Source organism: Haemaphysalis longicornis, unplaced genomic scaffold (genome assembly GCF_048455015.1).
Source record: "Haemaphysalis longicornis isolate Haplotype H1 unplaced genomic scaffold, Haemaphysalis longicornis Haplotype H1 scaffold_10, whole genome shotgun sequence".
NCBI lineage: Eukaryota > Metazoa > Arthropoda > Arachnida > Ixodida > Ixodidae > Haemaphysalis > Haemaphysalis longicornis.
Window position 1 is genome coordinate 153,708,900 of NW_027526204.1, and position 26,957 is coordinate 153,735,856.

The window sequence follows — 26,957 nt, forward strand, 5'->3', positions numbered from 1 at the left end:
AGCGAGATGTTGTAACATGCAAGGCATTTCTGTGTCTGTGGCACTGCTTCAGGGCCCATTCAATAATTTCACGGAGGCCTTGTCGACATTGCACGGCTTTCTGCAGCCCAAACGAAATTGAAAAAAAAAAAAAAAAAAGGAGGAGCGGGGGGTGGCTAGCATTGCGAGTTACTTATGTGTGTAATACCAGAGTCCTTCAATGCGTTTGAAGGACTCTGGTAATACTCACAAGTCGACGTTTCGCAGCTTTAGAAATTTCGATGGGCTTTGATAGCGTTTCTTGGAAATGCCACTTGCTATGAGATGGGCACCGAATGTGCTTGTCCAATCAACGCCCCGCGCGTGCTATTGCTGTGCTATAAGTGATGAACGAAGCCGCTACCCGTCGCTTAGTGTGTATCCACACCGTTCTGTACGGTTTTCAATCACGGTGTTAAATGCCCTGTGTATGCAGTACTTGAATTCGAACCGCAGGACGCCCAGATGCAAAGCCGAGGAAAACTGCGAGCAGATATGACGCAACGAGTACGAAGGGAACGTTATCGTGCGTGCCTGTTTGCCTTTGGAGAACGCAGCGGTTCCGATAACGAGGGCTACCGCTGCCGTGGCTACCTAAACAGTTGTGTACTTTCGCGGAAGGGGAGACCGTCATATTGGGGATAAAATAACGACACTGCCCAGACGAATAACGTTGTAAAAGACGTTTATTGGCACGAAACACACAACTTGGTTAATGTAAAAGAGCGTGCCATATGAACTCGCTTAAAATGGTGAAAATAGGTTCCTAGAAATTTTTTACTAATCAGTGCCGCACTGCCGTGAACGGTGGTAGTTCATGCGAAGACACCGGTCGATGCGGGACGTACCGGCTTGCTGCCGTCGAGGCCGGCCGCCAGTCTTCTTCCCTCGTGTAGCCCAAAGTGAACGGGACGTTGCTGTGGGCGAGAAAAGCTGGCCGCTTGGTACCCTCAAGTGGAGAGCTGTCCAGGGATCGCTTGGCGATTCTGGACGCTTCGTCGCTATGTTGCTGCAAGTTCTGTAACACGGCGGAGGAGGTGTAACGATTTGCCGCGTAGGCGGGCGGGTAGTAGGTGGGGTCGGGCCCGAAAAGGTCTGCAGAAGCGTAGTCGCCTTGAACGTCGTAGTCGTCCGTGCTTCCCGACATAAGATCGTCGACGACGTTGTGGTAGTACATTCCTTGAGCAGGAGCTAGTTCGTCTCGTGGCTGCTGCGAGCCGAGTTCTTCGAAAACATTCGCATCCGTGGTGTACGAATGGGGCTGAGAAGCTGCCGTGGTGTCTGGGGCGAAGACATCCAGCCTTGACGGCTCCGCGCCTGCATGAAGACAAGTTGCGGATAAACAACTCGCCTAAAACCTGGAATCATCTTAAAGCAACACCGTACGATGCTGTACTCCCCTTTCCGTACAGCGGGCGGAAGTTCACTTAAACGTTTACTTCCGACGGCGCAGATACATTTTGCGCCCCTGAATGAGCAAATTTCCTCTGCCGAATACCAGAGAATCAGCCCTAGGACGCCCCGTGCGTAGCAGCCGCTGCCCTCGGAAAAAAAAAAAAAAATGCTTGCTCAGGTAGCATTTGCGCATGTGCACTCACGTTACCCGATATTTCTCGACGCGTTATCATTTTCCGGGCGTGACGTTATGAGGCAAGGTTAATTAACACTGGGCAGCTAAGACATCGACGACGTTAACGAACAACTTAACGCACACATGACCAAGTCGTTGCAGCGGGGACTAGTCGTATAGTGAGTGAGCTTCGATCTTCGAGGGCGGAAGTATACACGCTTTCCGAACAAAATTTAAAAAAAAACTGATCTAGCGGAAGAACAATGCAATGAAGCAAGTACGAAACAGTCAAGCAGCACCAAATTTCTAATCGCATGGCATTCAAAGCAGATATTATCGAAAATTTTTTGGGCTTAATTCGGCAGTCATAGCTCCTATCATACGGCCGGCCATAAAAATCGCGAAAAACAAACGTATAGCAAACCCGAAATTAAAGCAGTGAAACTTACCCCGATTAAAAGAGGAAGGCCTCGCCACTGCGATTCCCAAACACGCTAACAGAACCAAAGGCTGAACTACAGCTGCGTATAACATTCTTGCTTGGCGGGGAATAGTCTAGGCGATCCAAACACCCAGCGTCCGACCAGCGCAGCCTCCGAGCCGAACTGCTATCTCTGCAGGAGCTTCTGCGACCGTCAGGCGATGGCGGCGGTTTTGTGATGCGCCCCCCTCGCAACACTTGCTTATATGGGCCTTTGTGGCCCGTCCAATGGGTTCGAGACTGTGATCAGCGATTCATCGATAAGGGAAAGCTGGCAAGTGGGCCTCACACAGTCAGCCTTGTGAGTCGACACTTTTCCGTCTCGTGCGTCGCTTGCCATTGACTGCGTGTTTCTGCTTCCGTCGACACTCGCTATCACGTGAGCACTTGACTCATTCCACGTGAGTAGTTGTACTGGGTACACAGAGTAGGGCATATTCTATCTTTGCACTGGGAAAATTGATTTCGTACTTCAGACACTCCTTCGAGCTAGTTTTGTGATCTTCGAATATGTTGCGTTGTCCTGCGCATGTCTCTCCCGTTCTCGGTTTTTTATCGCTAGCCAGCATATCTTGACGTGCGGGTAACCGACTAGCTAAACTTTCCCTTGAGAAGACGTTTTACGCTTTTAAGCAACACCTGGGCTACATGGCTATGTTTTCTCTCTTTCCATGACTGCTATGCGACGCTCCTTAACTTTGGATAAATTTAGGCCCCGTGGGAATTGGAATTTCGCGCTCGCAAGCGACAGCACTTGTAAATTGAATGCTTTCAAAGCCCATGTGCGCAAAATTTTGACCACCGTGGGATCAAAGTATTTTTTGAGCTACGACATGCCCCAGAGCTAGGCAAAGAAAACTGGCTAGGTGTATTTCCAGCTGGTTCTATCTGGACATTGACGGCTCCAGGTGTAAACACAAGTGGAGCCGGCTTCATAACCCCGGGTCCTCTTAACTGGCGTGCAATGCAGTCATTGCGGGCATGCAGCTGGCGAAGAAAGCCGATCATGGCGACGTCCCGTGTGAAAATGAATTTCGTTTCTCTCTCAAAAGCGAAACAGGCTCGTTCGTTCAAAAACGGACGAGAGTCGTTGATCAACTGATGACAACATAGTATGCGCGTGCTGCCCCTCCCGCAAAGGGAAAATTGGCACCCACCTGAAATTCAACAATAAGATTGATTATGAGGTTTCACGTGCCGAAGCTACACCTGGGTACTGGAGGTGCGCCGTAGTGGAGGGCTCCGGATTAATTTTGACCACCTGCAGGGGATCTTTAACGTGCGCCGAAATCTCGCCACACGGATGTTTTCGCTTTTCGCCTCCATCTGGAAAATTCGACCACAAAGGATTGTTACGCAGCTTTAAATTGTCTAAGGAATGTTTTATGGTTTATTTAGGTGCAATTACCACATCCAAGTTGAGCATAAAATACTGCGATGGTTTGGCTCTTTAATTTGGAAAGTATTTTCTGCTTGAGGCAGCGGGTCACGAGCGTTTCCGCATTTGAGTATAATGCGAATGCCATTCGGTATTCAAACGTACGTTCGACGAAAATTCGTCTGCTTGGGCACTGTACGAAGAAGCAGTAATGCAGCCACTGCAAGTCGAAAAGTTCAAGGACGTTTCGGCACCCGCACGGGTTCCGCAACGTCTTTGATCATTTTGAATTTGTCAATGACTGCATTATTTCTAATACCATTGAGTTATCTCCTAGGGCTCACATTTCGTTCCCATATTAAGGACTTTTTTCTCTCGATTTTTATGTACTTATAATAATGAAATGGATCAAAATCAACTGCGTACAACACCGAAGAGCAGGGTAAAACGCTAGGTATACTTGTCTTTGTCTTGAACAAAAGTACGATTACCATTAGGGGTGTTTCGCTTTTTCCTAGGGGGAGGGGGTTGAAAGGGGGTAAGGCGGGTCTTCCCCTAAGCATGGTTTTACAGCGAAGCTGTTAGCCTCTTGTTGGTCGGAAAATTTCGTGTCGTAAACAAGAAACCCAGGCAGGATCCAGCAGTTCTCGCCCAGGACGCCAAGCGCATGCGTCAGGCTATGAAGGACCAGCGCTCGCCGCCAGAGAAGCCCAGCGCAGTCTTTCTTTGCAATCATACGTGTGGCATGGAGATCAGTATTCTTAAAATACCCACAAAACAAGCATCGAAACCGCACGATAGATGATAAGGCGACTGTGAACAATGGGACCCCCCAATGTGTTCCTGCTAAAAACTAGGTCTGCAGCTGTTCGCCAAAATGGGGGAGAGCGTCATTCGAAGGCGAGCGCATGCGTCAGGCTCTGCCGCCAGAGAAACCCAGCGCCAGTGACTGGCCCATCGAGATGACGAGGAACATGTCGTACCCTCACACATCAGCATGTGTAGTGGTTTACAAAAGCTTCGCTGGACATCCACTTTCGCAGGGCGGGATGGCGGCCATTTTTTTTCCATCTTGCAAGGACTTTCCCGAAAACTGGTAGACTATGCCTATCGTGCCCGCCGCCTCCTATAGTTCATTACAGAATCTGCATGCGGCGCGCACTGTGGAGGCTACATTGCTGTTAACAGCCCGCCCACTGAGCGAGAATAGGCGCCGGGGCCTGGCGGTTCCACCTGGCCAGAGGGGAGAAGGAAACCTTTCAAGGCCCCCTCCTTCACAGTGAGTGGGGCGTGCTCAGTGTCGATCGCAATGTAGCCTCCACAGTGCTGCATGCAGCTTCTGAAATGAGACATGCTCCTAGTTGCGATGTTGTTGTTGTTGTTGCGCCTTTAGGTATATCGAGGAGGAAAAAAAAAGAAGACAGCTAGGATAGACAGAGAGAGAGAGAGAATGAAACGAAAAATATAGTTGGTACCGAGCTCAGTAATGCTCGGAGTCGGACTTGTTGGTGCAACATCTCTTGGAAGAAAATTGCGCTGGGTATTGCTCACAAAGACGGGCATCAAAAACGTACACTTTGACGTAAAGACGGAACACACTTGACGTGCATATGCTTTTGCCTCGTTTAGAATGAAATCAGCTGTCAGCATTAACGTCAGTCAGTGTCTTCACGTCAAAGAGTGCGTTTTTTTTGTGTGTGTGTGAGGCCGTCTTTGGGGGCAATACCCAGCGCAATTTCCTTCCAAAAGATGGTGGAGATCAATGACACAAAATCGTTCCATAATTGTGCGTCCATATATATGTACAAGACGCCGGAGCATACGCTTCACAAACATTTCTTTTTTTCTTGCAGTTCAGAGCATAGATTGGATTGGAAAAACATTTATTGTGCCTGTGGTTGAAGTCCAAGTTAAGATTTCAGACTTGGCCAGTGTCGTCCTCGCTGTCGCCACCAGGGTTAGAGGCCGTTACCGCCCGTTACCGGGCTGCGAAGTCTCCTGCCTGGCCAACGCCACGATGACCCGCTGGACGGCCTCGAGTTGGAGGTCTTGGTTGCCAGATCGCTTAGCCTCTTCAAAGGCGGGCGGAAGTCTTCCTGATGTAGAATCTTCTGGGAAGTTCAGACAGTCCCAGACGATGTGCTCAAGAGTCGCAGGGGCGTTGCGACACACCCTGCACGTACCGTCGGGGTGTGCCTCCGGAAAAATCTTGTGCATGAAAGCCGCGCTCATGACCGTTCGTGTTTGGAGCTGCCTATATATGACTGCCTGCTCCCTGCTCAGCCCTTTACAGGGCGGCGGGAGCAAGCGTCTGGCGAGCCGATAGGCCTTGGTTGTCTCGTTGAAGCTGGTCATTCGGTCTCTTGTACTGAACCACAAGTGATCACCACTTGACCCGGCGCGGTCCGTTAGTTCGCGCGCGCGGGTGTGTGCGGTTTCGTTATGGTTGGCGTTGGTGTCCGACACTTCCCCTGCGTGTGCCGGAAACCACTTTATTCTTGCCCTTTCCCGGTGTCTCGGTATCTCGTTTAAAATCTTCGTCTCAGCAGCAGAGACCCTGCCTCGGGCTCCCCCCAGCGAGGGGACCCGCTTGATTCCCCTCTGAACATATTAGTGTGAAACTCTATGCTCTGATTCTTTTTGTCGATGATGCCCAGGAACTCAAAGAATCAGAGCATAGAGTTTCATACTAATATGTTCAGAGGGGAATCAAGCGGGTCCCCTCGCTGGGGGGAGGTGTAGACTGCGCCTTGGGTTGTACTGGATACAAAATTATAGAGGACACGCAAACGAAGAGTTCGGTCGCAATGCTACAAACTGGCACTGCGACCGCGGAAAGGTTCTATTTTGTTCATTCTCGTCCTTTCTTTTTTTGTATGTGTTGCATATAAGTGCATGTGCATTCGTATATGAAACCGTAGGGGCTGGAACTATCACGGCTACCTCGGAGTACGCATGCGAGCAACACGTTCCAGACCGCTCGACCAACGGAGAAGCAGACGGAAGGGTGTGGTTTCTGGTGTACATAATTCACCAACGCCGTACGGGGTCGGACGTAACGCAGCAACCTACGTGTTGTTTTTTAATTGGCACCGCGTATCGTAAAACGGACCATTGCGAAAAGGTTGCAGGTTCATAGGGTGTCTGCATACTTTGGCTCCACCAGCCGTAACGTTTTTTTTTTTTCTGTGATGTTAAAACACTGTCGGACCTAAGTATAATTTCAAAAATTGCACGCCTCGGTCCGAGTCACCCTAGTTGAAACTGGGTTCGTTATTCCGGGAAGGGGCTAAACGGGAAAATACGGAACGGGAAGGTCGTTTTGTACCGGGTTGAAGCGGCACGGAACAAACGAGAATGTTCAAATGGGAACGGGTTCAAATAGGAACAGGCGAAATGGGAAAGGGCGAAAAGGGAAGGTCGTTTTGCGCCGGGTTGAAACGGGAGGGAACAAGCGGGAAGGGTGAAATGGGAATGTGTTCAAACGGGAACCTCCCTTAGCTGCCGACTCCTTTGCGCAAACCGTAGAATTTGCGCGGCGACGGCGTTGCCGCTTTCGGGCGAGCTCCCGTTGACGTTCGAGCCGACACAAAGTTGATTTCCCACCGGGGGAACTGGGTTTACTTTTTTAATGTTTATAACAAAAATTGTGGTTGATTCCTCTGTCATAGGAATCGGTAAAACACGAAAGTGAAAGGTGCAGCGAAATTTGCAGCTGAGCATGATTTGCAGGTCGGTGGCTATCTTGTGGGTGGGCTTGGCGAGCGACGTCCTGCTGGCGGGTTGCTTTGGCAAAGTTGTACTGGCGTCATTTCCGAGATGGATATGACGTCAGTGAAATCTTGGTGTTAAAATATAAAACCCGAAAACTAACAACCCTGAATATAACGTACTCTTTGGTTCTAAAGGTTGCTTCCCCGCAAGAAGACCCTATGTGCAGGAGTGCACCCTTTACAGGCCGCTTGCTTCGTTGTACTGGCGTCACTTCCGTGACGGATATGACGTCACTCAAATGTTTGTGTACCGGGGTGTGAAACACTTTTGTATTAAAAAAATGAAGGAAGCTCACACTAACGAATTTAAGGTAGCGGAGCTGTACGCAACCTTCACGACCATCACGAAGGTTTAAGTCCACGATTGCAGCCTATTTTCTTCTTCTTCGCTACCGCAACGTCCTTTACTTCATAATTTTTACTGTTAGTGTGAGCTTCTTCCATTTTTTTTAATTTTGAAGTGTTGATCATTGGACATCACCTTGGAGGAGCGTACGCTATGACGTGTCTTTCTTGTTCCGAGTAAGTGCTGCCACGATTACGGCTAAGCTGGAGTCTTATATCGTTCCGAGCAAATGTTGCCACGATTACGGTGAACGCTGGAGTTCTTTTTTTTTTTTTTTTTTTTGCCAATCTCCACACATCTTCGTAAGTGTGAAGGCTTGGCCTGACAAACGTGCCCGGGGACGCTGAGAGGCCGCCGCGAGGCTCGCGCACCCACGAGCGCTCGGCATTTTCTTTGATTTTTTTTTTAATTCCTTGCCGCGCGGGCGCCGCAATCTTGGCCAGTCTCCCTAAGTGGGCATGCTTGACTTGACAAACGTGCGCAGGTGACGCTGGGCGGTTATCGCGAGGCACGCACACATGAGCGCTAGTATGTTAACTTCCGGGCGGAAGTTAACATACTGGCCGCGAGGCCCTCGCTCACGTGCGCGAGCTCACGTGCACTCGGCAATTTCTTGGCATTTTTTGAACCGCGGACACGAAAAATTACGATTTGCTAAACAATTGTCAATGGAAAATTTTTGTACAAACAATTAAGTTGCATTTCTTACGCCACCCCATTTAGTAGGCATGAATAAAAATTATGAAAACTAATCTAGGAGTGAAGTTTAGAGCAATTGAATCCTGTGAATGCATGCATATGATCGGAAAACAAACACAGAGAATCCAGCCCGTTACTCAAGAACCGCCATGTTCCTATGCACGTTAGCTGATACAGTTGTCCGGTTGTCCAGCCTCTACAGCTGCAGTGACCCTGCCTGCTGTTTGAAAATGGCCGCTTTGTGCGATGCTATCAGAAACATTCGCACCGTTTGGTACTTTGTAAAGCAGGGTTGTCCTCCCGTACGGCCTGTAAAATTTGTGTCGTAGGTCCGAGTTGGTGTCTAAACTTCTTGGCTGTGTGGTTTGAGTGCTGTGCGCGCCACAGGAAGACGGAAGCCATGTCTGTTTCGGCGCCGGTCACTTTCGCAAGCTCTTGGCTTAGGCTTAAATCACTTTCGGCTGCTCTCCAGGGCAACGGTTCGTACTGCGAGCGCTTTCATGTGGCACGGCAAGAAATTTATATGGCTACCGTTCGTTGAGACTACTCGTCGTAAGTTCTTGACTCCGCATTTCCGCTCTGTATGTCCGTCCGGCGCACTTGTCGCCCTTGCTTTCGCGCAGTCTCCTACTGTTCATTTAATTGTTGTTCGTTTCCCTCGTTTCCTTTATTTCGGTACATGGCAAAATCTCTTATTATACGTTACATCTCACGAAATGTATTGTGTGTCAAGTCGTACACCACTTCCTGTGGCCAATCAAGCTGTTGTGCGCGTTTGGTAATGTACTGATTGAGTAACGTTGTCACCGGATGTTTCGGTGGTCACACCGAAAGCCACTAAATAAGTTTAGCTCTTAGTGGCGTGTTTTGTGGCTCTGGTCGTGCCGTTTCAGGTCGTATAATTATTATTGCTGTTTTACGGCATGCTGAACTGTTCGTGCATACTAGCGTAAGCGAAGTACGACGGCTTTTGTATGAAATACGGGCACAATTTTATCTCTGGGATCGTTTGAAACATATTGACCGGACACGCGTCTTCGCACTTGAGAAACGTTACTCCCATCCTGTGATCTCGTAAAGCTCTAATTTGGTGACCATAGCTTGCGTTCTTTTTCTTGATGTTATACTGCATGGAGCAAAATTAATTGTGGTATTAGTTATGTTCGCCTTGCTCGACAACTCGATACCGATAAAAAGTTACAATTCCAAAGCACCTGTCTTGTACCTTCCTATGGAACAAATGTGTCGTTGGAGTTGAGGTGCTTCCTTTGTTTTTCAACAGAACGAAAGAAAATTTCTGCAGAACAAATTTTCACCCATTCACGTATTTCCTGCGGAATGACGACTTTGGTGCCTTGTTGCGACACATACTTAATTCCTAGTGAGTTGAGTATCTTGCTTTCTCATGTGTTCAATTGCTGGGTTTCTTCTTTTGTGTCCAGAAATTAAACCTCAATGGTATAGGAAACCACGGTATGGCTGAACTGCAAGCAACGTTGGAGTTCTCCGTCGAGCTTTTTAAGTTCAGCAATGTTGACCTGTTTCAGCGAGGGTAAGTCTCTTGAATCTAAAGACAAATCTCAGGTTGCTCCCCTGGCATTACTGTACTGTTACATTGTGTGTGTGTTGTGCACCTTCCCTGAAGCTACCATAATCCATTTTTGTACTTCCTCAGTACAAAGTTCCGAATGGTCTGCATTCTGGTAACAACCAATGAAGACGAAGAAAGAGATGCGCACACAATGGAGCTGTTTTCTCAACCACGTGCTAGGGAGGGGCATGCAGTTACTTGTTTAGTGTTACTGCCACAGTTATTTTTTTTTTTTTTTCAAGGCTGCATGTGGCATGTGTATTTTTGCAGCCATTCGATGTGGCCAGTGCTGGATTTTTTGACTCGTGAGGCACATGAGGCCTTTGCCTTAATATGCCCTCCAGGCTTGACTGTCCGAAACAGTACTTCCGCTTATTCAGTGCCAAGCGGGCTACCAATCCTCAGTGGAGTACCTAAGTCTTTAAGTTGTGGTGAAGTGATGGCACAACCTGAAAAAAGGCTTTAGATTTAGGTGCCCTCATCAGGAGCTGCCGTGGAGTATTTGGGCAGTCTGTAATGAATGGGGACAATGTGCATTGCACCTTGGTTGGTCAGCGTTGTAGACCATGAAATACGAGCACAGTGTTCTGGGTAGAACCAGTTCTTTTAAATGAAGGGGTGGCCACCGTCTGCATATACGTTCTTCCCGCTCACTTTTTGTACTCTAGTAGCATCGTCATAATTGATAAAATGCACCCGTTTTAAATATCGCCACTGGCAGCATCTCAAGAAGCAACAGCAATGTGTGCCTGGCAATTGCATTAGTTGAACATGCCATACAGGTGGGAACTAGAGACTGAATTCAAATATTTCCGTACAAAACGGCTTCCCTGTGATAGTGTGGCTTTTTGGTAAAAGGAAAATGGTTGCGCCTAATGAGCGGTACAGCGGCGTGTGGTGCATTGTCGGGAATTCTTTCCGTGTAATCCCTTTGGTGCATGAATCCCTTTTGGCGCTGTGGCCATGTGGGGGCAAAGAACGTCGGGCGGTAAAAAAACAATTCTGCGCCCTCTGCTGTTACTGCTCCACCGCGTAGCCCAGGGCATGGGAAATCATAATTGAAACTTTTGGAAGTTTGCTGCTGTATCTTTTTTTCCTTTGCCCCTTTCTGTGTAAAGATATTTGGTTAACTGCCCAGCAATATTCTCATGTGACTGCTTTGAATTGAATGTGTATTACAGTAGCTGGTACTAGTTGAAGCCCTTTTTTGTTTGAAAGGGCCATGAAGACAAAATGAAAGCTTGCTTCATACACGTGATTGCCTTGTTCGGTAGCACTGGCACCACTTTTAACGTAAGCTTCACTCAAATAAGCTATATAACGAGGAAAACAGATTGTAGGCATGCAACTGACAAGCTACTTTTTCGCACTGAACCTATCATGTAGTTCATTGTGATTGGCTCGCAAAATCCAACAGAAATTAAACAAGGGTTATGGTCTTGCTGAATGAGCTTTTTTTTGCTTAAATTTTGTGCACATGCTTTTTATAGAAGTAAGAATGGTGGGGTAGACAATGAAAGTTATTGAATGAACGCGTAAGCATAGAAGCAGTTAGGGCGGTACCTTGCCGGCCGACTAACGCAGTTGTTGGGCTTGTCTGATACAACACTGGCCAACCGACATAAGTGGAACGGCCGCATGCATGACCCTGTTTGTCGAGTCATATCTGATGTTTCACGAAACAATTACAGTAATACCTAGTTAACTTTAAGTAGTAAAAACCAAGAAATATTTTTAGATAAGCGGATTTTCAAAATAAGCAAAGTTGCGCGAATCGCCATGAAATATCGAGTGCTTTGCAAAAAAGGCGCTACTATTTACTTACCTGTCGTGCTGGCTGCAACAGGAGTTCTCCGAAGAAAGGCTACGCTCCATTCAATTTTAAAGATGATAGTCTTTCTTGGGCTACTTAAACCCAGAAATTTTGGTCTGTCTGTATGTCTGTCTGTCTGTCCGTCTGTCTGTCTGTCTGTCTGTCTGTGACTCGATTCAGCCACCAGGCCAAAGTAAACTGCTTACTGCGCAATAGTCTTATATAGTCACAGCTAAATGTGCCCGTCTAATTCCGCTGTAATGTTCATACTTGTCAATATTGTTGAAGAACAACAAGACATTACGCATATATAAGACAACAAATTAATAGAGAAGTGATATTTGCAGCGTTCCTTTATAAAAAATCGTACATGTTTGATTTTGGCGAGATTAAATATTTCATCAACTGAAGAAAAAAATATCACTGCGCCGTCGCCTGCTGTCGCCCGCGCCATATAGCTTCAGGCGGCATTTGAAGAAATCAAGTGGCAACAGTTACGAAAGGTTCCACTAGATAGATTCCCCATTCCGCTTGGAACGCACGTGGGCTAGGGAAACGCAGTTCTATAAACGTTGAAGTAGGGTGCCTCGATTCACGCGCGTCTTTGCCGTACGGCAGCGTTGGCATCGAGACACCCAGTTTGGAGCAGTGGAACGCGGGAAATTTAAAATGATTTAAGCAAACCTTTGGCGTCTTTACCTTGGGAGGAGCGCGACGCAAGAGGAACAACATGATAGGTGAGCGGGAAAGCGAAGGGAGGCATTTACTTGGCAAAACTTGATAAAGGCTATCGTCTTTTGACGTCATTTGCAACAAAAGGAGCAGATGCGCGGCCAATTTTTTTTTTTTTTTTCCATCGCAAAAGGAATTTGCGCTCTCCATTGGGTTTTCCCCCGCACGACACACCTCTATCTTCTAGTACACTGCACCTCTGCCGCTGTGCGCATGTCTCTACCGTCACATGACGCACCACAAGGTTGCTTGACAGTTGATAGGCCTCTAGGCTCAGAATTAACGTTCGGGGAAAACATCGGCTTTGGGGTAGGCGCGGCTAAACGAGAAAAAAATCAAGGGACTTAGGTGTGGCACCATCGCGTGAATCTTGCGAAACAGTCCTCGGCGGTGAAATTTTCGTTCCGCTCTCAGTTAAGATTTCGACATATCCGCAGTTTGGCCTGAAACTACTTCGAAATAAAGGGCAACAAATACATGGGACGTATAGGAAATGGTTCGGTGCCGTGGAAAATTTTGACTTCGCCGATGTTTCGATTCGGGTTAATGAGGTGTTACTGTGCTATCAACTGCAACAAAAATACGTCAGGTTACAAGTCCGGTCAGAAGGAGAGGGCGAAGAGCGGTCCTGGAGCGGCATTGTTGTGCCATCTAGGAATGTAGATGATAAACGAGGCAACGAAGTGGACATCTGTGAGATGGTGGCAGTGCCGGTCGGCATACCATCCTTAGGTTTTACCTGCCTACCCTGGATTACTTATGTCACAAAACATACGATGCAGCAAAAGAATTGAGATTTTAGCCTCAATTGTATAATTTCTCAGTGAATAATGCATTGTTTGCTGCTGGACAAATGCTGAGTGTACTAATATAACACCAAATATTTTCAATAAAACACACATTTTCTCTTCGTAGCCCTTTAAACTTATACACCTAGTCTGAGTTGGCAAGATTTTGCTTTTAAATGTCAACATGTTCAAAAATAATACTGGGCATTCAATTGTCAGTTAAGTTGTTGCCCCTGCTTTTGAGATTGCAGCACTTGCTACTTTATGTGAGCTGTTTTTCTGCAGTTTACCATAGCGAATTTCATTTCAGTGATGCTATAATGGCTGCCTACCCAAAGAGGGCCGCAAAGACATCCTTGTGTGTTGACTGCAGAGCGATGACTAGTGCTTGTGCTGATGGCCCGCTGTGGCCTCTGTGCCCTTCCAGCTACTACCAGATACGGACGTGTCTCAGGGTGCCCCCGAGGCTCCCGGCCAAAGTGGAGGTCAGCCTGCCAAGAAACACCGTGATTCAAGGCTATGGTATGACTCTTTGTTTTCTTCACTTGATGTAGCACCGGTTGTGGGTGAAGTGGAGTAAAAAGCGTGCTGTGCAGTATTTGTCAAAGCTTTCTAGGTCAAGGAGAAACTGCACAGGCCCTAAAAAATTCAATGTACAAGCTTACGTTCTGAGCGAGGCTGAAATGTTTTATGCCAGAAAGCTAGAGGAAACACCTTTCCTTCTCACTATCATAAAATATTTTTGCCACAGTTAAAGGCAAAGCTTATTCTTTGAATTCTGTGTAATCCAGAAGGCTTATGTTTGGCCTAGAAAATTTTGACAAGGGGTGCACATCCCCTAAGCTACTTGTAGATGTTATCTGGTTCAACACAAAATGGACTAGTCGGGTGCAACGTACCATTTTTGTGAGAAACTTGCCCATGCCAAGCAGCTTAAGAGCATGTTCAGGGACCTGCAGTTGTGAAAATGTTTTTACTTGAGCAGAATACGAGTTCTCAAGGGGCTTCTGATGTTGAGCATTTGTTTCTGAGCAGTAACAAAAATGGGAAATAGAGGAGTGTAAAAGGTTGGAAAATGATGCTCTGTCCTTAGTAGCCTTCTGTCTACAAAGGATGCGTACGTGACTCCGGAGTGTCAAAGCATGATGGAAACAGGATAGGAGCTGCAAAGCAACAAACAAGAAGATTTTTCTGGTTTCTGTTTATGTTAAGAATCCTCTTTCACATTTTGCTGAAAGATGTGCATGTTATCGTCTTGTAGCTTGCAGGCACGATATACTCTGATGTGTTCTAATGCAGTGTGAGGTGTCATGACAGGTCAACATAGTTTATGGCAATACACCTTCTCTTGTATAGGGCATCGTCTCCTCCCTTTCTTCCTTCGAAAACGCACATCTACTTTGTAGGTGGTGCTAACAACTTTACCTAGTCCTTTTGAATGTTTTGCTGGTATTGATTACCCACAGTGCAGGCTAATTAAGATCTGTGGTATAAATGATTTGCACTTCAGGGATGAAACTACTGCCAAGGTACTAACTAGTTTAGTGGATAAGCTGAAAACAAATGCATTCGTAGCCAAGTTCAGCCTGTGGAACTTTACCTTTTAAGTGCGAATGCACTTTATAAGCGACCCCAAACCATCCACCGCCGGCGGCGGCGGCGGCGGCGTCGTCGGCGGCGTCCGCAGTGCTCCTCTATATTTAAAAAAGAAACAGCATCCGGCGCCAGGTTTCGATCCGAGGACTTTGCGGCCGCAGCGCGACGCACTACCGACTAAGCCACGGAAGCCACGCTGATATCAGTGTGAGTAACGCGCCTTATATCTTTAACGCATTCAAACTACGTCGTCAGCGGCGTGCGTTGGCGACTCAGCGGCGTTATAGCGGCTTGATAACTGCGTGGTGTACACGTGATACTACAAACCCGATGGAAGAGATGGAAGAGAAGGCGGTGAGGCGGTGGGCTGCGGGGGCCGAGCGCAAGCGCCGCAAGCGGGCCGACAACCGTGCATTCGCACTTTCACATTCTCCCCCTCGGGGAAATGCGGGGGAATTTTTTATTATGCACCAGGTAATCATAGTCATTCCGAATGGCAAGCCATGACTGACTGTCAAAGAAATGGCAAATTCTTGAATTTAACTCTTTTGCGACCGCCGGAAAATTGACAGATATTTAGGGGCAACAAAACATTTTTTTTTCTGCAAAAAAAATTGGTTAGACACTAATTACAGGAACGCAAAATGCAGATTATTTAACGGCCTTTCCAATAACGGCAGTTTTTTAAATGTTTTCATATATCATAGTTGGGAAAAAAAATAACATCAACATTTTTGTCAAGTTGTCAAAAAAAATTATAAAAAAGGAGTTGTGTATATCAAACCACCGGCAGTAGAAAACAATTAGAATATACATTTTGTTGGGAAACATTTCCACACCCAGGTGATTCAAATGCGTGCCAAAAATCACGTTGTTGCAAAAATGAAAACAAAGCTGATTTTGAAAGGCCATTTTCTGATCCAACTCCAAACAGCTTTACTTTTTTGAGCAACGCCTGGAACGCTATGAAAAGGCGTTCCCAAAGTATCGTTCTAATTGAACGATTTTGAATATGTGTGGTCGCGAAAGAGTTAGGGTGGCTCAAAAACAAGATATATTCAATTTTGGTTTGGGTTCTGGAATGTTTGCACACATTCAGCATTTTCTGAGTGGGGCACCTGTCATTTCGAGCATGGACTCAATGCACTTGTACTGAGGAATTTTTGGAATTTGTGTCAGCCCGAAATTTGTATCACCTATGATTGTGTCAGTGAAATTCCTTTGTGTCTAGGGTGACGCTTTCTTTGAAGCAATATTCATTGGTAAAAAGAAGTGATGTTAGGCTGGTATCATCTTCATGGCATGGTGATTTGCCAGTGAGATCATCACAAACAGTATTCGACACAAGTGATGAAATAACCTGGTTTTTGGCTGAAGGTTGCAAGCTGAAGGTTGCAAGCAAAGAAATTTCGACAGTTGCAAGTGCAGTCTGTTAGTAGTGAAAAATAATTTTAGTTTTATTCGCCAAGATGTGGGTCACGCAATTTTAACCCCAAGAGTGAATTTTGGGCTGTTCTAGTGTGGGGTGGATTTGGAGAAAGCCTTCTTCTGTTTCCTGTGCTTTGGCACTTTTTTCTGGACACCATGTTGCCTTTTGTGCTTGCCTCCATTTTCTCAAAAGTGATTGTTTGATTATGGCTTTTTTTAATGAATTCAAACAAACTATGTGAATGTTTTCTTCAGTGTTTCTTTCATTTGCTATGGACCTGTGTATTTGTTGTAGATAGAGGGGAAGGCCGGGAAGAGTGCACTGTTTCAGAAAAGAGGAGTTAATGAGATCTGCTAATCCACTAAAAGGCCCATTTGCAATCTGCCAAGTAGCACATTGTTTGCTGGCATTTAGTGGCAGTGTAGCAATTTGGCATCTGCTAGGCGCATGCTTGTGCACTGGGGCATGAGTCCACACTATTGAAGGGGGGCGAGGCTGTGAGCTGAGTGGGTTCACAATCGCCTCCCTCCTTTTCCCTGCCAGCTCTGCCCGTGGTGTTTCCTGCCTGCGTCGTCAATGGCACGGCTGTCAGCAAGACCTTTCAGATCCTGTACAAGAATGAAGAGGTCCACCTGAACGACACCGTGACGTTCAAGGTTCACACTCTGGTGGATGCTCACAGGGTCTGTTGCTCTCTTGCCTGGGGGGATCCTTTGAGGGTGCCGGGAAGACAATGCAACACTTTGCTTCGAGTAGGCAATTTTGTGCGACAGAGAATGTTAATTAACAATGTGTGTTTATATTGCAAATTTCAAATATCCCGCTTCCTTAAAAAATGCTGCAGGCTCTGCAACGTACTGCAGGGATCAGCCATAAATAAATGGGCAGTCGGCTTGCTGGCTTGATGCCGAGTGGCGTAGTTGGACTGGTTTGTGTTGAACAACTTGGGCGCACTTGACACGGGAATCCTCAGAGCTCCTTTGAGGTGACAGCAGGAGGATTACTTACTGACAGTTGTTAATATCAAGTGCTGTGGCACTGTTACAGGAGCCCTCCGGATTGTCTTCAGCTCTGGGGGTACCTGCCATTACATCGTGTTATTTTCGGGGTGTCGAACCGGAACCGAACTGAACCAAAAACTGAAACCGACCCGGTAGTTTTGCCGGAACAGAACCCGAACCCAAACCACTTTTTTTAAATGCTGAACCCGAACTGGAACTGAACTGAAAAAATAAATAATGGCTACCGGATTACGGCAAAACAGTTTGCTACCCGCTGTTGGTATTAGGCAGTCAATGCCATTCAGGCCTTTTTCTTTCACATACCATCAGCCTTGTACCTTTTCATGCACTTGTCCCTCCGGAGCAAAAAACGAGAACGTCAACATTTCGAGATTTCGACGCACCTTAAATATGCCCAAGTGGTTTAAATCACTCTGCCGCCCTGAAGCATAAGATGCAGCTGGGAGCAGAGGTGCAGCATCAGGACACCAAACGCGGTAATATTTTTGAAAGTGTGTTTCGAAGTATATAAACAACAAAAAAGAAAAGTCACCTCACATGGTTTTAAATTAGTATATGCAGAACAAGCAAAATCGAATAAGCAAAACACTAAAACGTGGATATTGATGTATGCACATCCTTTCCTTTGTCTGACCTTTCAAAACCAAATGTGTCATCAATGCAAAGGAGGCGAGTGCCATGGTTCCTGGTACAGTTGAACCCCTTTATAAGAGACACGTACCGGGGAGCAGTTTCTGTCTCTTATACGAGATGTCTCTTATAAACAGGGTACCATGTTTTCACTTACTAATCAGACCCTAGTTCAATGTGGGCACTTGTATTACTACAATAAGCTCAAAAGAACGTTACAGCATGTTTCAAAAGATTCATTCTAATTATTGTTTGGTCCCAGAATTTATGAAACTTTGTTTGCTTCATGACTGTATTTACACTGTTTTTTACAACCGATTCTACAAGCTTTTTTTCCTTTCCTTGTTTCTGGAAGATGAATCATAGGTGTTGAGTTAACAAGCCTGATGAATAGCCAGAGCGCACAGCTTCTTCCACTGTGTGCTCAGGCTATTCATTACGCTTGCAGGGCTCAACGTCTGCAGTGCTTCTGATTGGGAGCTACGTGAGTAGGAGAGCCCGCATGTGTGATCGCGCTCCATCCAATGAATGGCAGTAAGCTTCAGCTACTTCTGTCAGTTGCATTTCCATTGGCAGGTCTTCTCATTGTCATTTCATAGCTGACTGAACCACTTTGTGTTTGCTGAAGTTAAAATAAATAGCGACTGCACCTGTCTGTTGTCCACCTGTGTTTCCACAATGGAAGCAACTGCAATTAGTGACTGGTGGCACTGCATCTGAAGTTAAAATGTCTGTTAGAAGCGAGAGTATTGATTAAACTTCAAGGATGACTTGTCCCTTATAACCAATCTTCTACATCCAATGTCTGTTATAAAAGAGGTCGATTTAATGGGAAAGATAGGGCAGCCAACCATGTGGGTGAATAGTGTCTCTTATACCCATTTGTCTCTTACATCAGTGTCTCTTATAACGAGGTTCAGCTGTATAATCATTCATTTTTCAGGACAGTAGAACGGACAAGTTCGCTTTTTTAACAGGTAAAAATAATAATGGGTGTAGCAGGGAAAACTGTTAGCTTATGGTGAGTGCTTATTCCTTTTTCAAGAAACTGCGTTCGTCAACCTTCCAGACACTGTTTCGTCTTGGAAGAAAAACAGCACTAAAGCAGATAACGCATGCATGAAAGGCAGGCCTGTCCCACACTGTCCCGTCCAAACAGCACTCGTCCTTCATGCTTGTACTGCAGTTTGCAGCCCTGGTTTGTTTTTGTGGGGGTGGGGCACTTTTACACACTTCCCCTCTTGCTAATCTACTGCTACTGCTACTCATTCTTGAGGGGGAGTACTGCTGTCGACGAGTTAAAGACCTGAAAGTTCAATCTCGTGCTTCCCTCATCAAATTAGTAGGGGTGTGCGAATATCAATTTTTTAATATCGAAGCGAATTCGAATAATAAAAACAAAGTTCGAATCGAATCGAATATTTTTCGAATATTTTTCGAATACGAATACTTATTGTTTTTTGTAAAATTAAAGTTTTCACCATCTAGAGACACAAAAAGTGCAACTTTATTGCACAACAAATCATACAAAGTAAAATTAGGAATTACACAATACCATTGCACTCAACAGGTTAAGGTCTGCACTCACTTAAATGTTAACATGGAGAAAGGTTAACTGCTCGACATGTTCGGGGAGCAGTGACAACCTCCTGCTCCTCACGACTCCACCAGATACCGAAAGCAGCCGCTCACTTGAGACACTAGTGGCTGGCATGCCCGAGCCCGTGCACATTGCCGCGCGCTGATACAGTAAAATCTCGATGATACTAATCTCGCGGGACCGCGAAAAATATTCGTATCATCCGAAATTCGTATGAACCAACGCAGACCAAAACATTGAGCGCTGAAAATAGTTTTCGTTTATTTCTTCTCTTACTTTCGCGTGAAGAAATTCATGATTTTTTCTGCTTTTTTTAACCCCCATGTCGCAAAGCAGTCCTTTCTGGAGCACGTGAAGCTTCGCGCTCGTCTCCTCACTCGCTGTGCCCAAGCTCGCTACACGCCGCAACAGTCAAGTGTGAACCGCATGGTGCGTTTTTGCACGCGATTCGCTCGCCTCGGCTCTGCGAGCGCTGTATTTTCACGCCCGCATCGACGATTTCGCGCCCGCAGTAGCGCCTACATCGGTCAGAAAATGACCCACGACGCGAGCGGCAGAACGGAGGAGCCTGACTACTTGCGATGAGATCGAGACAGCCGGCTTGGCTCTGCCGGAGATGGTTAGGCTTAGCACACCGGCAAATATTTTACGGGCGCTTTCTAGCGGCGTAGATGATGTTTTATAGTACCGTTTTCGCGTGCATTATCAGCTCCTTTACCGCATTAGCAACTTCGTGTCTCCCTTGAGCCGCATTTTAAAGAGCGGTTAGAAACGGTCGCTTGAGCGCCCGCGGCACTTCACGGCTGGAGCCGACGCCATGTTGACGCCGCTGGCCGCGCCGCGCACAGCGTGGGGGTGGTTTTCCGGCGGTGTCAGCGCGCGTTGGGCGTGTGCAGAGCGTTTTCGCGAGCAGAAAACAACAGCCCGGCCGTTTCTGAGAAAGTGACAAACAGGTTCGGCAGTCGGGTGCCTCGCCGGCTCGTTCATATCTTCCGCCGGGCCGCCCAGGTCCGTTCGTAACAGCCGAAATTTTTCCCATTGCGAACAATGCAATTTCGCCGGGACTTTTCGGAAATTCGTATCATCCCGAAATTCGCACCCCCAGAATCGTATCATCGAGAGTCCACTGTAACTACGAATAAACACCGATACAGTCTGCGAAAGCACGTACCATTCGCCGTGTATATGCTTCGCGATTTTGCTGCTGAGACACGCTCTGAATTTTTTTTTTTTTTAGTTTTGGGTGGTTCGAATATTTCGAACCATAAAAGTGTCGTTCGAATCGAATCGAATACCAAAAAATTCGAATCGAATATTCGAAGTTTCGAATATTCGCACACCCCTACAAATTAGCCTTTCAGTTTGTAATGGCATAATCTTTTATAAGATTCCGCAATGTAGCTGACAGAACGGTGGGGGGGAGTCAGGCGGAACGATCACATATCCATTGTGCCGCACACACCTGTAATAGCTATGGCAAAATGTATTCCAGTGATTTGCACTATAATACAATAACTGACTGTTAACTAAAGCTTACTCTTAGCGAAATTCCCTCAAAAAGTGACAGCTAATAAATTATTCTAGGTGACCAAATAATTTACTTGTAGCATTTATGTGGCTGCTGTAGGATATTTTCTTATGCTACAACTGATAAGAAACGTACACCGCTAGTATACTGGTATTTAAATGCGCCAGTACACAGGCCTAACTCTAGGCCTAACTCTAAACTTTGATGGTTAACGTGATGGGTGATCTCATAGGGAACATATCAATTTCATCAAAAAAAGAAAGGGTACAAAATATATCCAACCATCACATTTCTCGGCGGTGGCCTTGTGTAGTCCCTAGGACAGCATAAGGTCTGGGCAAGAAAGTAGCTAGTAAATTGTCGCTACTTGCTCTGCTTTCCTAATATCTCGCCGAATTTTTTAAAGTTTGCTTTGAAATTGCACCACTGTTATTGGGAAACCGCAACATCTTTACTTTTTGTTTGTATTTTGTTTTTATTGTGTTAAATTATGAAATCTTTCTTTCTCACTAGCTTATAATTCAACTCATCGAACCAATTTGTAAACTGGTTCAAGCTTCCGAACCGGTTGGCGAACTGGTTCAGTACATTATTTAGTTAATTTAAACCAGAACTGAACCAGAATGAGATGAATTCGCCTAACCCGAACCGTAACCGAACCGGTATTTTTTTCGGTTCGACACACTGGTTAATTCTCCATCTGCTTTGGCTCTGCAGTCATTAGTTTGTCATCAGAAAATTGCACTATACTTCAATCAGCTAAAACAGCAAGCCCATAATAGCACTTTTATTTGCTGTGGTTGCTTTGCTCAGTCTTGGTCATCGCAAAAATTTGTCCCTGTGGAATCCAGGGCAAAGTGTGGGAAACAAGCTGGTGTAACATTGCTTCTGTTTTTCTTGTTGTCTAGCTTAATTTATTGGAGCTTTCGTTGTGATTGGTGTGTTCATTGTTACTCCAGTGCAGCAATGTTTGAAGTGAAACAAGATGAAATGTTGTCTTTGGGGTCCCATGAGCATATGGGAACTTCTGGGCAATTTACAAGTGGGAGCATACTGTGAAGCACTGGGTATTGATTCCTAATTTAAACCATGTCACTGAGACTACGCCCAGTTGATGATGAAAAAGATTCTTTTTTTTTTCAGAGACAGCAAACGAAAATGGATGCTAGCTGGGGAAAAGTGAACTTGATGATGGTGTCATGAGTTTGCAGCATTCAACCCTAGGAAGCTTTTAATGTCCTAGAGTCTGTTTCATTGTTTGGACCCATAAATATGTATACAGGAGCTCAAAAGTACCTAATTAAAAGAGTTAAGCTCGGCTAAACTGCTAAAGTGTGTGTATTTTTTAGGTCCAGTGCTTTCGGTGGGGAGGTGGGTGGGCAAGTGCTTCACTTTTTGAGCCTCATCACATGATGTATGTAGAAGAGGCATCATTGAGTTTCTCAAGTTGCCATAAATTTTCGTGAACTCTCTATTTGCATGACGTAAGGGAAAGCTGCGGTTGAATTTTTGACCGCGCGAACACTCTACTTTGTATAGCCCTACCAAAAAGATTGCAAGGTACATAATGTGGCCTCTGAAATACACACATGCATGCCCCAAGCGACCAGCAAAAATTGGCTCTCTCTAAAGGGAAATTGAGAGAAGCGCGACATTACAGCCAGGCAGATGTGAGAGTGGGGAATGTCACTTCTGCTTCATGGCTGTTTGCGCAATCTGCCGGAAGGTGCAGTGCTGTCTCCTATGCATTTTGGAAAAAGGTTCACAGCGCGGCTCCCGCGCTGTGAACCTTTTTCCAAAATGAATTACCAATACGCCCAAGCTTCCACTCTACTGAGTCTCCTATGCAGCCATTTTATGCGCTTCTAATTGAGTAAGCCGGCATTTCACGGGTCTACGAGTCATGTCTCGGTTGGTGGAACATTCGTGCGTTGAAAGTAAATTTGGCTGAGGTAAAATTTTGGTGCTGTTGGCCTTCAACATGTAAATTTTTGGAGGCAGAAGTTTTAGAGCAGAAAAGCTGCAACGAAAGAGACATTTCATTGTATTTGCAGATAAAAAATTGCATCTTTGTGCTCTTCAACTGTAAACATTTTTTTTTGCATGAGTTGAGTTGAAGTTTGCTTCAACTATGTTATATATTCTTACTGACTTGCAGGTTCGGGACACACTGGCAAAGACTGATTTCCAACTTTCTGTTGAGCTTTGGTTCACAGATCAGAACTTCGGGCAAGTACTGCTTTGCTAACTCTGGGGGCTGTCTCTTTAATCTGTGTAGCCTAAGTGAAAATCCTTTGGTAACTTTCCATCTGTTTTCCAACTGTTGGCATATGTTTGATGGGGATTGCGCAAAATAAGAAAATCTGAAGCATGACCTTTCAAGCATTGGTTCGCAGTATGGCAACTATGTGCCATTAATAGAAAAGTCACGAAATGCAATGCATCATGAAAGTCTGCGACCGAAAGCAGAGCTGACGTTAGAGCTGTGAAACAGTGTCCGGGTGCCTTTGTAATTTCTACAAATTTTGCCACAATCAGCGAGTGCATTTTAGCTTCCTGAACACTGCTTGTGCCGAACATGGGTGGTGGAAAAGGATGAATTATTGTGATAAATAAGAGTAGTTGTAGAGTACTACGAGTACGCATCAGAAGTTCTTGGCATTATTATTTCTACATAAAAAAAAAGTTGGTTTTCAGGAAACCTTTCTCTAATCACTTATGCTGACGTCAACTTGACAACTGATGGAACATTTCAAGTTGCAACAACAAACAAGCATAACCGAAATGAGGGCAGGGAAAAGGGGGGAGTATATGTCGCATGCCGAAAGTGCATTGAAATCCGGCTGATATTTGACTGGGTTTGTGCAAAAGTTGCCTTGCCGAAAGAGTGTGGATGTGGCCCAGCAGCCCGGACCACCACAAGACGATCCAGTGTGTGAGCTCACGGCTCCTGACGCTGCACATGGACCCCGGCCGCGGCCTCCACCACCACATCCCGGTGCTGTTCGACTACTTCCACCTGTGCGCGGTCTCCATCACCATTCATGCCTCCCTGCTCGCCCTCTGCCAGCCCTACCTCAGGCAAGTGCTGTCTGCTCTGTGTGTGTGCCCGCTGGGTGGTCTTGGGGGTGGCTGCCATGTCTCTCCTCGCGCTGAGCACACAGGTCAGCCCTCTCCTCACAGGGCTAACATAGCTGCTGACTTGCCACATGGCACGAGGTTGGAGTGCACGGGGGATCTGGGCAAGTGCAGGGTCAGTTGGGCTGCGGACGCATAGTGTTGAAGGCCCTGTGTCGCAGGAAAGCCAGCGCTGTCGTCGACGTTGACTATGGGTGCCAAACCTTGTAGTGCCTCATAGCGACTCCCACTGAATCCTCCTGGGTTGTAAGGCACGGCCCCAACAGATGGCGTGTGAGGAAGAGCGGAAAGATTTCACCACTCGTGGGCACCGTTAGGTGGTACGATGACATCAGCGCTACCGTGTAATGCACAGTAGGAAGTGATAATATGGTGCAGACGGTGCAGATAATATGGTGCCAATAACGCTATCGTGCTCTGTGCTTAAAGGGGCCAGGAAGACAAAATACAAGTCTGGTTCTTTAGAAGGGGCTCCTTTGTCCCGATAACAATAGCAATTTTATCTCATCTTCAAACGAGTAATCGAGGTATTAAAGAAAAGAGGTTACGCAGTGGCGACACCCTAGCCACTTTCTGGCGGTTTCGCTATGAGTTCACAGAAACTGGTTTGTGCGGTTGGCAGCCGCCGACCTAAGCCACCGTCCAGAAACATGACTAGGCGATTGTAGGGGGGCCTCTAGTGTCGTGTGATTGTGTCGCTTGGATGCTGACGTCCAGTTGAGACGTTGATAAAAAAAGTTCTTGTGCTGGCCCATATTGCGCCACCCCTGCCCATAACATGTCACAGGGGCGGGAAATTTAAATGTTTTGCAGCAGTTTTTGCGTTTTCTCCTTTAAAGAAACGTCTTTGGGGTGGGGTGGAGCTGAGTGAGTTGTCGTAAGCCATATCAGTATAACTGAAAAAAGCTGTAATATGTCATCATGGCTCCTTTAAAGGCACAGAAGTGGGGCTGCCTTTCCTTATACAATGGGGCAACCTATTTGTGAGATTTTTGACGCCTCACAGTAAACGTGACCGAGGGCGCGCTGCAGGGCAATACTTCCTCCTTTCCCATCATCCCACAGCAGTCAGTGTTGCCGCACAGAAAAGAATGCAAAGCGGAGCATTGCGCGCAACTGCAGATCTTGGGTAGATAGAAGCAAACAATTATTTCTTTGTGAAATTTGAGGGCTTTCCCACACATATAATCAGTTTATCACATCAGACTGCTACAGATGTTAAGTGAAAAAAGACATAAGGCGAAGTCGAATGTGGTTGCGCCAACTTTTCCTGTGCTGGTCAACCTAATAGTTGAGAGAACAACCATCTGAAATGTGTTGAAGCGGTCTACTTGAAATTTTTAATTTTGTTTACACATTCACTTCCTGGCTCGTCCGGATTTCCACCAGGAATAATAGCAGAGGCTGACAAAAGATGGAGGCAGTCGCCATGGTTCATTCCATAGTAAAAATACTGGCCTCTTATGTACATTTGGCGATGGCAAAGCTGATATGTGGAACTGTGAGGGCAGTTACATTGCACGCAGTGAGCAAGGATATGACCTTTTCAAGGGTGCAATATGTCTGAGTAATCTTTCAGGAAAAGAGCAGTGTATATATGACTGAGACCTGCGCTGCGGTGAAAATTATAGATTTAAAAATAGAGTGCTAAAGTTTTTGCGCTTCTGGAATGTTCCATGCCGGCGTTCCTTCGGGCTTTTCAAACAGGACTGAGAGGTATTTGAGAATGCAGCACTGAGTGCTAACGTTGCATGAGTGAACTTGGCGGTACTAACGCTTTCTCTCTCTCTCTCTCTCACCCTCTCACCCTCTTTGTCACCCCTTAGGAAGGGTCCTGTCTTGACACCATCTCAACCGGGGTAAGGGCTAAGCGGCATGCTCTCACGTTTCTCCTCCGCTGTTATATCGCACCGTCCGTTGTCCCTACCGCTTGTCATGTTCGGGGGCTGTGTGTACATGCCTACACTCAGGTAAAAAGAAAGCTGGTTCTGTTGACCTGAGCCAAATTATGTATTGAACTAGGCAAATAAAAGGTGTATGGTTGTCCTTCTATAAATGCAATACATAGAACCCGCCTCACTCTAACCTCATGCTTGCTGCGGAAGCTTTTATGCCCGGCAGTTGGCTTACTTTTGGATGGCTGGTGAGCATATATGCTCACCAGCCATATAGTACAGTAAAATCTCGGGCATATGAATTTCACGGAGTCGCGCGAAACATTTGTATCACCCACAATTCGTATCATCAAAACATACACAAAATGAAAGATAAATATATTTATTTGCGGGAGGAAAAATTTTTATATCCATCTGCATTTGTTTTTTTACTAATATCTTCAACGATTGACTTCTGGACGACGTCAAAAGTGTGTGCAAGTGATTTCACAAACCTAACTCCTTGGCAAGGTCAGTGCGTTTCATTTTTTGGTCTTGGTCCACCTTATGAAGAATATCCAGCTTTTCCTTAAATGATAAGGGCTTTCGTTTTTGTGACATGTGGTGATCAACCAAGCTTCCTAGACCAGCAAACGGTAGCAAGCGTGCAATTATGTGGTGTGAACCTCCCTGAGGCGAAAAACGCAAGCAAACAAAGGTCGATAATGGACAGATAGAGAGAGGGAAGATGACAAGTGTCCTGTATTAAAAAAAAAAAAAAAAAAGAAGTGAGGGTCAGGCCCACACGACGTGGGGTGTGGGTGGGGGGCATGCTACTCTCACTGCACAGAAAACAAGTCAGTGGGCTGTCGAATGCAGACTGGCTTGAGTGGGCTCAAGGATGCTTTCTACCTTCCTTCCCTCAGTGCGCCAAGCATGGTTCACTCCTCT

At 46.1% G+C, this 26,957-nt stretch overlaps 2 protein-coding genes across 4 annotated transcripts in view; one reads left to right on the forward strand and one right to left on the reverse strand.

Annotated features, from left to right (window-relative positions):
* Nucleotides 1-686: 686 nt before the first annotated feature.
* On the reverse strand, nucleotides 687-2,195 carry LOC144159687 (uncharacterized). Its single transcript, XM_077691333.1, has 2 exons — nucleotides 2,038-2,195; nucleotides 687-1,335 (listed from the first exon to the last, which is right to left on the reverse strand). Exons 1-2 carry the CDS (start codon nucleotides 2,120-2,122, stop codon nucleotides 803-805), a joined length of 618 nt encoding a protein of 205 aa, XP_077547459.1. The 5' UTR covers nucleotides 2,123-2,195; the 3' UTR covers nucleotides 687-802.
* A 160-nt stretch (nucleotides 2,196-2,355) lies between these two features.
* The window catches only part of LOC144159686 (protein FAM135A), a 73,809-nt gene continuing 49,207 nt past the window's right edge, over nucleotides 2,356-26,957 (forward strand). For 2 of the 3 annotated variants that reach the window (XM_077691330.1, XM_077691332.1), the window contains exons 1-6: nucleotides 8,454-8,817; nucleotides 9,708-9,817; nucleotides 13,617-13,711; nucleotides 16,758-16,897; nucleotides 23,153-23,223; nucleotides 23,902-24,075. In XM_077691330.1, coding sequence (XP_077547456.1) covers nucleotides 9,741-9,817; nucleotides 13,617-13,711; nucleotides 16,758-16,897; nucleotides 23,153-23,223; nucleotides 23,902-24,075 — 557 coding nt within the window. In that variant the 5' untranslated portion in view covers nucleotides 8,454-8,817; nucleotides 9,708-9,740. Of the gene's footprint in view, nucleotides 2,471-8,453; nucleotides 8,818-9,707; nucleotides 9,818-13,616; nucleotides 13,712-16,757; nucleotides 16,898-23,152; nucleotides 23,224-23,901; nucleotides 24,076-26,957 lie in introns of those variants that run through there. The other variant, XM_077691331.1, reaches the window with a different exon arrangement.